General features: G+C 40.3%; 1 protein-coding gene across 1 annotated transcript in view; it reads right to left on the bottom strand.

The window, feature by feature from the left end:
* Nucleotides 1-13,668, bottom strand: part of ppfibp2b (PPFIA binding protein 2b) — a 167,769-nt gene that overhangs the window by 111,735 nt on the left and 42,366 nt on the right. The window contains exons 2-3 of the mRNA XM_034175542.1: nucleotides 13,486-13,590; nucleotides 3,373-3,581 (exon numbers count right to left, since the gene is read on the bottom strand). Of these exons, the coding sequence (XP_034031433.1) occupies nucleotides 3,373-3,581; nucleotides 13,486-13,567 (291 nt within the window). The 5' untranslated portion in view covers nucleotides 13,568-13,590. The remainder of the gene's footprint in view (nucleotides 1-3,372; nucleotides 3,582-13,485; nucleotides 13,591-13,668) is intronic.

The following is a 13,668-nucleotide window of genomic DNA, read 5'->3' as shown; positions in this document are numbered from 1 at the left end:
GAGACATTACTGCTGTTAATCGGATCACAGCAGGCTCATGGAGCATGCACGCACACACAGACACGCACATCACCTAACGACACCGGAAACCTGAGCTGCAGCCCACTTCCAAAAGTGAAGAAGAGTTCCATCAGAATGCACTCTGCAACAACAGTTCAATAACAAAGTGGAACTGGGATTATCTTGGAAAGTAGAAGCGGTGCTCATGTCTTAGAAAAACAGAAGCAGAGACAAAGCCGGTCCGATGTCCACTCACCTTTTTGAGCCAGGAGAAGTGTTTGTATAAGTCAATGGGACTGTCCATGCTCACAGCCCATTGCAGCCCCATCTACGTCCTGGGCTCCAACGGCATCAGCTCCATTTACCCGTTCAGATTTTTCTACATGTAAGTGAGTGTGAACAGCTGTGGAGGACGACTCCCCCTCTGTCTTTGTCCTCCTCTTCTTCTCTTTCTTGTCTCGCGGCTCCTTCTCCCTCTATACTTCTGTCATCAGACTCTCTCCTCCCTCATTTTACCCATTTTGTTTGTTGTTGCTAATCCTCTTTTCTCTCACTCCCTTCTCTCTACCCCATCCTCCACCCCCTTCTTCTTCTTCCTTCCTACAGTAAGTTTCTTTCTTTTCTCCCCCCTACTGAAGTCCATCTGTCTTGCAGAACCAATTGGCTGAGACCAAGAGGAGGGAGGTGACAGAGTTCACTGTTTTTAACTTTGCTGCCCTCTTTTTTTTGTGCACATGCATTCTCATTCATGCATGTGCACAAGCACACACAGCAGCAGCATGTGATGATCAAATACACAAGCAAGGCAGAAGCAGGCTGTAATGTGAGTATAAACCAGAATCATACCCTGACTTGTGCACTCGCAGTCAAACTTTAATATGCGAAGGGCCCTATCTTGACAAGCAAGTGCAAGGCACAAGTGCACCTGGGGCATGTCAAACTCAACGTTTCTACTAACATAATGTCCCATCTGAGTGCAAATTGAAGCATGTGGCACAAAGTGGTTATATTTAGTCACTACATCAATCATGGATGTGTTTATAAACTGAGTCAGAGAAAGCGCAAGTGCCCAAAATGTTACTTACGTGGTGGCATTAAATTTAGGAGAACTAGTCACATCTGTCGTGTTTGTGTTGTTTTGCCATTTCTGCACTGACTACTCATAACTGGAGTTTAATACATTAGAGCTACACATTCTTTCCAGTTTTTACAGCATAATTTAAACCAATCACAGGGTCATCTGCCACTGCTTTTAAGAGACAGGTGCACCAACCACAAGCGCATTGCAATTCATATTTCAAGCTCAGAAATTAGAGTTTTTCTGGCAAGGAAAGGGTTTGGTGCAGCAGTTATTCACCAAAGCGCCCCGAGGTGAAGCATTAACACTGTGGTTTTCAACCCAGGCTTCTAGTACAACTAACACATTTTCGACACATTTTCCATCTCTGGCTGCTCTCCCACAAGCTGATTAGCTCATTCAGGCGTTCGTACTTGAGGGCCCGTTTGAGAACAACTGCATGCACATGTAGCCGCCAGCACATCCTCTGCCACTGCATCACAGTGTTTAGCATTAATCCTTTAGCATTTGTTTGTTTTTTAAATTCAGTTTGGTGCAATATGACACATTAATGTGCATTCCTGTGTGTATAAGCACAATTTATGTATTCCGTGACCACGTCTGTTTGCAAAAATAAATAAATAAATAAAATTCTGCAATACACTGGAGGGTGAAATATGCCTAATTTGGTGCTGATCCCAAATCCAGAATTAACAGTTAATGTCAAGAAGGACATTTGACTATAAAACCTATGCAAAAACATTTCTTTCATTTCTTTCTTTCTTTTTTGTTTGTTAAAGTTTGTTGTATTTTTTGTGTCTAGGCCCCTGCTATGGCACTGAGTTCTGCCAATCAATTGCTATTGGTTAACCCTAAAATGAGATTAAAAACTAAAGGTCAAATTCATCTTTAAAGACACATATTTTTTCCCTGGCTTTTGATCAACTCTAACTGGCTCATTTTTGGCAATGTTTTTTATCTTAATTCCTTTTAATTTGATGTTCTATTTATAGCACTGTGTTAGGTTTATTGATTTAGTGATTGGAATATGTATAGCACTTTGGTCAACCTTGATTGATTCAAATGTGTTTTGCTAAAAACGCAGCGTCTCTCCCTGGCAGCAGTTTGCCATGGAGCAGAAAGTGAGTGAAGGAGAGATAAAATATTGTGAGTACTAAACGCAGGATGGGCAGAAAGCGCACGGGACCGAGGCCAGCGCAGGAAGTCGATAACAGTAATAGCCTCTCATGGGAAAACTTTATGGAACACATCCCAAACTTCCCCACTTCATCCCTTCCCTGCTTTGTCCTCCGCTTACACTCACAGCAACGCCATTAAAACACGCAGCCGTCTACTACTGTATTAAAGACAAACATTCAGCCACGCGCTCACTGAGGAGGTGTGCACATCTGCCGGAGTCATAACGGGCGATCATTTTTAGAGTTGTAAAAAAAAAAAAAAAAAAAAAAAGTGAACTTGTCCTTTAAAGCTGTCATAAATTCCATCAGTTTCTCCCTTGCGGTCACCAACATGGATCTACATGTTGATTTGGTACAATTTTTAACACTGGATGCACTTCCTGAGGCAACACCAGATTACATGGTGAAGGGGCGGGAGTGGCCTTGAACCCAGAACCCTCTGCTCTGAGAAGAACAGCACTAACTGTTGTTGTCACTTTCAAAATTTCATAAAACAGACAAAACTTGCTTTATGTTGAAATCTAGTTATTATAAAGTGACTGGGAGAAGGAAGGAAGAAAGGAAGGAAGGAAGGAAGGTACGAATTGTGAACATGTGCGGGTGTTGTGTATGTCAAGGGATTGTGAATGTGTGTGGGAGCATTGACACAATTACTGTTGCTAGGCAACAGTCCAGTCAAAGGCAGACACACCCACATACCTCTGACTTTTTTGTATAAGATACTAGAGGTCTTAGCAAAATTTTATTGTACCTGCATTAACAGCAAATGTCCACCAGGTGGAGATATTGCTCCATTTCAAGAACCTTAGCACATGACGACGGCCAACCTGTTGCTTATAGTATACTACACAGGTAGATGGTGACATATTGGACACTATTCTCATTCTAGTGATTGAAAAGTGGTTTCTGATTATGAAGTCATGTCTCAGGACGATCAGGATGATCACACATCTTGTCACAGAGCAAAGAGGATCAAAGCATCTCCACAGGAAAGAAATATTAAAATCAATGACATGGCACCAAACTTTTCAGATCCAAATCCCATTAAACATTTTGGTGGACATTAAGGAAATTAGTCCATGACAAATGATCTGTCAACCACAAGTGTGTACTCACAGGTCCACTCTGCAGCCAGTCCATGAGCGCCTGTGCAGTATCTGTAGGTATCTGTGTTCTGATGCTGTCTCGCTGTTCTTGGTCGGGCTGAAGCTCCAAAGCCAGTTTTAGATCCTCAGCAAGCTGGATGACCTGCAGTGGACCTGGACTAATAGGGGAACCCAGGTCATACAAGCTATTAGAATACTCCATTTCTGCTGCCTTTGAACCTGGACACAGAGTGGAAACGGGAACGAGAGCAGAGAGGAAGAGAAGGTTGAACGGAGGAAGTATAACATTTACAAAAACAATAATGGTCACCAACTCAGGCAAAAAAACAAAAAACAAGTCCATCCCTTGCTTCTGGAGTAGCCAGTAGGCTTTTCCACCTGTTGTGGTCCTTAACACTGACACACCTGCACGATGGCTCACGCCCAGAAAACATGTCGTGGCTGACGTTCCCTCACAATGCCAGTGGTCCTCATCTGAGCCTCTCTAAGTAACTATTTCCTGAACACCATGTACCCAAGAATACTCTGAAGAGATGTAGTATGCACCCAGTCCTTGCCTTAGCTCACTGGTTAATATCCAGGTCTTACAACAATATAGAAAGACGGGATAGACCAGGATCCTGAAGACATGCAAAAAAAAAAAAAAAAAAAGGGCATCACTAAACACCTCTCTTCAAAGATCTCATGATTCCACTGTCACGGAACAGGCAAGGACCCCTATGCAGTGACTCACAGACATCAAGGTCTTAAACAGTTTATTAATGGAACAAAAAGGCAGATGTCTTGGATAGACTTGGGTCAGAATATCAGGCAGCGGCCTTCCAAGGGAAGCAATGTGATTATTCATCACACAAGCAACGGTCAGCAACAACAACAACAAAAACAGTCCAACAGGGTTAAACAGATTATTTAAAGACAAAAGGCAGGCTCAGATGTCAACAATGATGTGAAGGCCAAAACATGGAAAAACAGGAACCCTAAGAGATACCCATCAGGAACTAAAAACTTCAAGAAACACGAGAAAGCGGGATGAACCACAACGATCTGGCAGAAAACCTCTGGATGAACATGTCTTTAAAAGATGCCAGCTAATTAACTGCAGAAACACTGGAGCACCCAGAAGTACCACTACACCAGGAACATAATGATAAACAATAAAACCCAAAAATACCAGAAGACAAAGGAGAACTAACAGAACAAAGCAAATGAGATAAGAGAGAAGACACAAAAACATGGCAGGGACAATTTGAAGATGTGAAGAGAATGGAGGAGTGACACAAAGACAGGAGAAACCTGCACTCTGCACCATGGGAAGCATAACTGCAGAGAGGAGAAACCTGCACACTGTGACTTGGGAAGTGACTGAAAGCCTAAATCTCAATTTTGATCCAGAACCATCACAATCCCAGATGTTCAGAATCCTCACTCAGATTTTCAAGTCCTGCAATCAAGGACACGCAGATCACATCATTGCCAACAAAGTCAAGGTCAGTAAAATTCTTCTCGCCAACAAGGGGTTGATCTGCTGTACGTAAATGTAAACAGTATTTCAATCTCATCATCAAAAATCAAAGTCATGAACCTGGAAAGTGGTTTGACTCCAAATACCACAACATGTTTGACCTTGAGAGAAAAAAAATACTCATCATGGAGCGCCGTACGGCCAACATATTAAATTCTGTTGCTAAGTGGCTGTAATTTCCTTGTTAGTGATTGGCTGATGATGTCATTAATGGGATTTTAAATGTGTTTGTGGTCACTGTCTGCACCAGAAAAGAAAATTCAAAGCACTCAGTGGGTTGAGTGTGGTTTTGAAAAACAGCATTAACACACTCAGCCTCGGATGAGACGTTCATACATGAAAACGTTTTTCCGTCCAAATAAATACTGTAGGAGAAAGTGGAATGTATTTATTGATCTTGAGGGTGAAATGCTGCATACAACAAGTACTACAGGAACAACTATAGGAACTTTGTGCCACTGTTACACTAAATTTTAAAATGTTCTTATTACCTGAGGCCATCAAATATGCCCATCGGGTATTGCAAAGGCTTTGCGTCCAGCCGTCTGTCTGCCCGACTCTTGAAATTTACAGGGAACATTCTTGGACCACAGACTTTGGACAAGTTCAAAGATGGCTAACCTTTATGTCTTTTAAGAGGTTAAAAAGTCGCATTCTGTTTCAATCTGATCCGTTTTGTTTTTGAGTGGCATGGGTGACAGCCAATCAGAGTAGAGTCGCTGGTCTCTTCAAAACCCATGGAAATAGAGACCTGGAATGGACGTCACGTGACTAGCGGTGTGCCGCACAGCGGCCATTACTAAGGATGGACAGAGCGCCTTGAGCCAGTTAAGGCACCTGTTAAACAGAAGCGAAATGAGGAGAAAAAAGGCAGCTTCACCATCAACTGCACCAACTACAAAACAAATTCTCCAATACTAAAATGAACTGTACAAGAGCCTTAATGTAATTATGTAAAACAAATCTATTTTAAAGTCGTTATGTCGCAATTTAATATTGACATACTGAGACTATAACTCAATGCCATAAGTTCTTTTCATTAAGCTGCGTTCACATGCATACAAATATGGAAACAAAAATGTTTAAACATATTTATGAATATATACTTGCAGTTGTTGTTTAATATGATATGTACATGGTGGTCACAGGCGGCATTTAAATTTGAACAGTGTGGTTGGAGGGGATGGAGGAGGTACTTTTTACCCTGACTGAGGGTCAAAAGTCATAAATTCTGAATGGCTCTATATCTACTTGTAATAAAATGTCAGTAAAAATCATATATATGTTGTTGTCATTAAAAGACTAGCAGTAATATTACAGTGGAAAAAGCAGCAAGGTAAATGAGCACAATGGCAAGGCATACTTCAGATTTATTTTTTTAATACATAAGGATTGTTTATTAGAGCTCTTAATCAGCTTGAATACAACTTACAAGGCCTCATTTATAAAAATCTATCGAGAATTATGATGACAAGAAAAAAAACATCATAGTAAATGACCAGAATGGAATATTTTCCCCCAAATTTCCACACTACGTAAAACCTTTTTTTTCTACCCAGGCATGTATGGGTTCATTAGAAAGAGCAATTAAAGGGCTTTAAAACAAGCCTACTTTTATTAAAATCTGTTAACAAACAGCGACAACAGAGTGAGAAAAGCAGCACAGTTTGTCATAATTTCCCCAAATTTCTGCATTTTACATAAAAGTTTTTTTTTCACCCACACGTGTAGGTTCATTGGAAAGAGCTTTCAAATGGCTTTAAAACAAGCCTACATTTATTAAAATCCATTAAGAAATAGCGACGCTAGTGCAAAAAAAGCGGTCAGTTTATTATTGATGATCAGCACATCTCCACCCTTAGAAATGGTGCCTTCCTGTCCTGAGCAACACTAATAGATTGATGCGCGCACGTCCGTTCCAGGTCTATATTTCCATGTCAAAACCGCTTTGTTTTGTGTGTTTATATATACGTTTCTCATATATTATGTAAAAGCTATCGAGCAATAACCTCTTCTAAAACTGAAAACACTGTTTTTGGAACCTAATAACACCTCTGAACTTATTTACAAGACATTTTGCCGAGATTAGCATGACGACGTCACTTCCTGATGTAGCTACTTGCTAAGAGCTTCATTTCTGGCATATTATGTAAAAGCTAGCGAGAAATACATTTCTAAAACTGAACACGCTGTTTTTGCCACCTGATAACACCTCTGGAGTCATGTACAAGGCATTTTGTGGATGTTAGCTTGCGTGTTAACTTTTGCTAACTCAAAGCTAATGTTCTATGGAGATAAATTTGCCTCATTAATACCTGCAAATGCACAGAGGGTGATCGACAAATATTCCTTGATTTGCACAACGTGAACAAATGATGAATTGATTTGAACCTGTACAAATGATATAAAAAGGCCCAGTCACACAGCATACGATGATTCCAGAATGAAGGGAAAAAAGTACAAAAAGTCACAAATCATTGAGAAAAGGTGGACGAATGAGCTTTTGACTTTTCCCATCATCGAATAGCCTGAGAATCAAGAGCGCAAAAGGAATGAAAAAGAAGCAAAACAAAACCAAAGCCAACATTGATCTCCACGCTTTGAACAAAACGCACCTGGAGACACTGCTGGAGCAGTGTGTGTCTGCATCCTGCTCTGCGTTCCAGGACTCAGTGCTGGGGCGGAGCTCTCTAGCGCCTGAGTCCTGGAGACCCTGCAGAGAGAAGCGTGCGATCCGACCCACTGTAGAGATCTGTGCACATGTTAGTGGATCCACCTGCTCTGGTTGCTCGTCCAGAACAACAGAGGGATCATCTCCTTCATCATCAGAATCCTCACTGTCTGATGACACGCTGCGCACTCCATCTTGCTCCAATTAAAAAAAAAAAAAAAAAGCTGGTGTGCCATGTTGGCTGCTGTATCACTGTATTATGTTACTAAACCATATATATTGATTTATAAAAGAAAACTGTCAAAAGGTGGAATAAATATGTAAGTGTAAAGATGACTGAATATATCAGAGCAGTAAATTGATCAGTCCGTGTGAACGCCGTGCATTCACTCCCCATATGCTGTTATTTCCACCAGCTGCCACTGATCCACAACGAATTCTGAATTCTGAATTCTGCCTTCCAGAACAGCTCTTATATAATTATCTGAATCATCTACCTGTTTCCACATGTACAGAAGGGCTGGATTGTTATTCCTACACTCACATTGTTATACTTAACAAAAAACAATAAGCGCATGCAGGAGGCGACTGCTGCTGTTGCTGCTGCATTCAAGTAGTATCGGAAATTACACAACTTTTTTGTTGTTTCAAATTCAGCACTTGCTTGTGGCAACAGCATGGTTTTCATTTTATTTTTGGTAAAATAATTCATTGTATCCACACAAAAGATTAATTCTGGCCTATATAAGGTGCCTGAGCCCAGTGAAGCTGACTCCCCACCCAGACAAAAAAATCCAAGCAAACAGGCTGAGTTTCCCCTGTAGTTTCCGACGGTGCATGAACGCAGTGGCAGCAGCAGCAGCAGCACTCACAAACTGGCTTCTGCACTGTATGAAAACATTCTGATGGTCGAACAACGTCAAACTAGGCACTAACATTACAAAAACTAAGCAAATGATTAAAAAACTGTCAAGAACTACAGCAAAATGAAATACGGACGAATTGAGGTTTTCGGCAGCATTTGCTCAAATTTTTGACAGTTTAAAAATCCACTTGTGCCAGTTGCAGGAACGAAGCTGCGCGAAGGTTAAACGATGCCAATGAAAGTCAACGATAGTACAGATTTCTTGTTTCGTTTGGGCATCGTTAAGTGCCATGTGACTGGGCCATAAGAAAATAGGATCTTAATAATTAATTAAACAACTGCAAATTCTAAAGAACACAATGCTCCTACGGCCGAGGGTATTTTAGCAGTGCATTATATTTTGAATGATTTCTGAACAAGCTTTAAAAATGATTTCACCAGTGGAAACAGGAACATTCATGCATTTTGTAAAATCCTATAAGGGCCAACATGCAACTGAAGACTACTGCAATCAGCTGGAATACTTTCAGCTTTCCAACTTACTACCTACTGAGAGACAAGAAAACAAATTTATCTACAAGGAGCAGAAAATGTATTATTATCACCATCATCAGTTGTTGTTCTTTCACAACATTCATCATCATTATGTTTATTTATCACAGAACAATGTTGCGGCTATTTTTTTTTCTTGGACACAACACTCACCAGCCACTTTATTAGGTACACCTTGCTCGTACCAGGTTGGACCCCCTTTTGCATTCAGAAATGCCTCAATTCTTCATGGCATAGATTTAACAAGATGTTAGAAACATTCCTATAATTAATGTGTGTGTTGAATTCATTAGCTTTGCAAGAAAATTAGTGCAGGATATCTGCTATGGTGACATGTGCCAGGAAGGGAAATTTTTCAAATTGAGACTGTGGCCTGTCTCCACAGATGTACCCATAAAGAGTGTAGAGGGACATGTTTTTCAAATTTAGTTCCCGTTACTACACTGGATAACAGTAAAATTGAGGTTGCCCCGCTGGCTGTTTCTGTAACGTCAAATATTCCATGTCTGCTACCTTCAACCCGTGTGGAATTTTGTAAACCCAAACCTAATTTTAGGCATCTTATTTTACTCTGGAACCACCCCCAAATCCCAACAGTCAAAATGTTAACCCCAGTGCGGTCCTTAGTTTGGGTTAAATTAACGTAAAATCACTGTCCACAAAATCACTATTGATAAATAATCTAGTTATGGAACACTGTTTAGATGTGATTGGTTTATGTGAAACCTGGCTGAAACCTACTGTTGTCCTCCCCTTAAATGAGGTCTGCCAACTGGAGTACACATTTAGTCACGTCCCTCGTGATACAAAGCAAGGTGAAGGTGTTGCTTTAATTAATATAAATCTGGGTTTAGCTTACTGGCTCTTGGGGGTCTAAAATACAATTCATTTGAACAGCTGATTCTCCGCTCTGCCCAGGATACTACGTATAGCCAATGTCAAAAGAATAAAATCAACCATGTTACTTTGTTACCATATATAGACCCCCGGACCCATATTCTAAATTCTTAGATGAATTTGGCAAGTCTATTTCTAATCTGGCAATCCATGTCAATAACATTCCAGTTGTTGGTGACTTCAACATTCATACATTGAGGCAAATAAGTATTTGACACACTGTCAATTTTGCAAATTTTCCCACCTACAAACAATGGAGAGGTCTGTAATTTTATCATAGGTACACTTCAGCTGTGATATATATATATATATATATATATATATATATATATATATATATATATATATATATATATATATACACACACACACAAAACCCCAATTCCAATGAAGTTGGGATGTTGTGAAAAATGTACCTTTCAGCATTGATGGTGCCATCAAAGATGTGTAAGTTGCCCATGTCGTGGGCACTAACCCAATACCACCATACCATCACAGACGCTGGCTTTTGAACTTTGCGCTGGTAACAATCTGGATGGTCTTTTTCCTCTTTTGTCCAGAGGACACAACGGCCATGATTTCCAAAAACAATTTTAAATGTGGCCTCATCAGACCACAGCACACTTTTCCACTTTGCGTCTGTCCATTTCAAATGAGCTTGGGCCCAGAGAAGGCGGCGGCGTTTCTGGATGTTGTTGATGTGTGGCTTTCACTTTGCATGGTAGAGTTTTAACTTGCACTTGTAGATGTAGCGACGAACTGTGTTAACTGACAATGGTTTTCTGAAGTGTTCCTGAGCCCACATGGTAAGATCCTTTACACAATGATGTCAGTTTTTAATGCAGTGCCGCATGAGGGATCGAAGATCGGGCATTCAATGTTGGTTTTCGGCCTTGCTGCTTACGTGTAGAAAGTTCTCCAGATTTTCTGAATCTTCTGATTATATTATGGACTGTAAATGATGGAATCCCTAAATTCCTTGCAATTGAACGTTCAGAAACATTGTTCTTAAATTGTTGGACTATTTTTTCATGCAGTTGTTCACAAAGTGGTGATCCTCACCCCATCTTTGCTTGTGAACGGCTGAGTCTTTTAGGGATGCTCCTTTTATACCCAATCATGACACTCACCTGTTTCCAATTAGGTGTTCTTTGAGCATTCATCAACTTTCCCAGTCTTTTGTTGCCCCGTCCCAACTTTTTTGAAATGTGTTGCAGACATCCATTTCAAAATGACCAAATATTTGTACAAAAACAACAAAGTTTGAACATTAAATGTCTTGTCTTTGTGGTGTATTCAATTAGGTTTAAGAGGATTTGCAAATCATTGTATTCTGTTTTTATTTACATTTTACACAACGTCCCAACTTCATTGGTATTGGGGTTGTAAATATATATATATATATATATATATATATATATATATATATATATATATATATATATATCTCACTCATTCAATCAGTCTGCCCATTCTCCTCTGACCTCAACAAAGCATTTTCATCCACACAACTGCAGCTCACTGGATAGCTTGTCTTTTTTTTTATCCATCCTCTGTAAACCTTAGAGGTGAAAATCCCAGTACATCACCAGTTTCTGAAATACTCAGACCAGCCCGTCTAGCACCAATAACCACGCCACGTCCAGTCTACTTTTTTTCCCCATTTTGATGCTCAATTTGAACTTCAATAAGTCGTCTTCACCACGTCTAGATGGCTAAATGCATTGAGTTGCTGCCATGTGAATGGCTGATTAGTTATCTTTGTGTTAACAAGCAATTGAACAGGTGTACCTAATAAAGTGGCCAGAGAGCGAGCATCAGTAGACAACTTACAGCAGCTTTTGGCACATTACTGCCACCATCTGGACTAATAGGTATATCACATCCCAAGTTTGAAGGCACACTGCTCTTTAAGGGGTGCAGGTGCAAATACAGTTATGTCCCTGGTGTCCTTAGACAGCTCTTTGGTCTTGGCTATGGTGGACAGGTGGTCTTTTATACAGGTAACAAGTTCAAACAGGTGCAATTAATACAGGTAAAGAGTGCAGAATAAGAGGGCTTCTTAAAGAAAAAATAACAGGTCTGTGTGAGCCACAATTCTTGCTGGTTGGTGGGTGTTCAAATACTTATTTGCAGCAGTAACATCCAAATAAATTATTAAAAAAGTCATACATTGTGATTTACGGATTTTTTTTTTCAGGTTATGCCTCTCAGTGGACATGCACCTAAGATGAAAATTTCAGACCCCTCCCTGATTTCTAAGTGGGAGAACTTGCAAAACCGCAGGGTGTTCAACACACACACAGAACGATAGAGGCAGACAGACAGAGAATTGTATGGTAACTTTTCTGGAGGAGGCCATTCTCAAAAACTGAGTCAGTGCAAGATAAAGGCTAGTGAGGGAAGCCACCAAGACACCCAGACAACACTGAAAAAGTTATAGGTTTCTGTTGCTGCGACTGGAGAAATTGTGCACCGTGCAGCTTTTGCAGGTCGCATCACCATTTATACAGCTTCATGATGACATGGGACAGAGAAGAAAACAGATCAAATCTAGGCTTTCATCTCCCATGTGCCTTATCACAAACTATAGCTGATCTTTCAAGCCTTCTCTAAGAAAATCTTCTATACCACTTCATCATGAAGTTGTATAACTGGTAATGCAAAACTTGTACAATGCACAATTTCTCCAATCAGCCACAGAAGCCTATAACTTTTCCAGTGTTGTCTGGGAGTCTTGGTGGCTTTCCTCACTCGTCACTCAGTTTTTGAGGACTTCCTCCTCCAGACGAATTTACCAAATAGTACCATCCTGTGTATTTCTTAATAACTGATGTAAATTAAACCCAAGACGTATTCAGTGAATTGGAAATGTTCATGTATTCATTGCCTGCTGTCTCTCAACAAACCTGGATGTAAAAGTGATGGTTTACTTGTGTTACGCCCATTTGACACTCAGCGCAGGCCATTATTTTTTAAGTCTATCTCGTTATCTCATGTCAGTCTGTGTGGCTTTTCTTTGCTCAGCTTTTACACTCCCACAAAGTGTTGATGGACCACATCAAACATTTACTCTGCTGTTAGATGAATCCTTCAGACCAAGGCTGAGCTGAGTGCTGCATTTGTGTCCCTAATTACACATAAACACTGTAAGTTAGTGACTCAATAACTTATCAACCTGTTGTTGCCAGTTAAAGTTTTAACTGGTAAATATATCTTCAACCCGGCAGACTACAGCACTCAATATTTATTACATAAATGAGAAAATACACCTGAAACATTTCATCCTTTGACTGTTTTATTTAAAAATGAGACACTTTAAATGACTTTATTCTCTTCAAGATGTAAATACGTGCACAGCTACAGCCTGTGGGGGAATGTCGATGTTGTAAACATAAAGTCTCCACACCGTCAAGTCCCCACACTGTTGTATTTAAACTCAGTTTGTGTGTTTGCCATCTGCGAAAAAGTTTATCGACTCACTTCATGTAGCATTTGGTCGCACGACTCTGCTGCATGACGCACAAAAAAGGCAACACGACTACAAAAATAACATTACACCAACACTTTGGTCAAAACTAGCTAAACTAGGTGATTTCTGCATATATTGACCCACCTGCAATGATGTCATCCATCTGCTCCAGCGCTTGCTCCAGCATGTGACTGGCCTCCGTTTCCATGGTAACAGAGGGAAGCATCTGATCCTAGGTCTTCTGATATTCTGTACAAAAAGAAGAAGAAAGAAGGAAGGAGAAGAGGAAGAAGAAGGAGGAAACAGAAGAAAAGTACTTAATTGGGG

The sequence above is a fragment of the Thalassophryne amazonica genome, chromosome 8 (genome assembly GCF_902500255.1).
Source record: "Thalassophryne amazonica chromosome 8, fThaAma1.1, whole genome shotgun sequence".
Lineage (NCBI taxonomy): Eukaryota > Metazoa > Chordata > Actinopteri > Batrachoidiformes > Batrachoididae > Thalassophryne > Thalassophryne amazonica.
The sequence above is the reverse complement of the archived record's forward strand: the minus strand, read 5'-3'. Positions and strand labels throughout refer to the sequence as shown.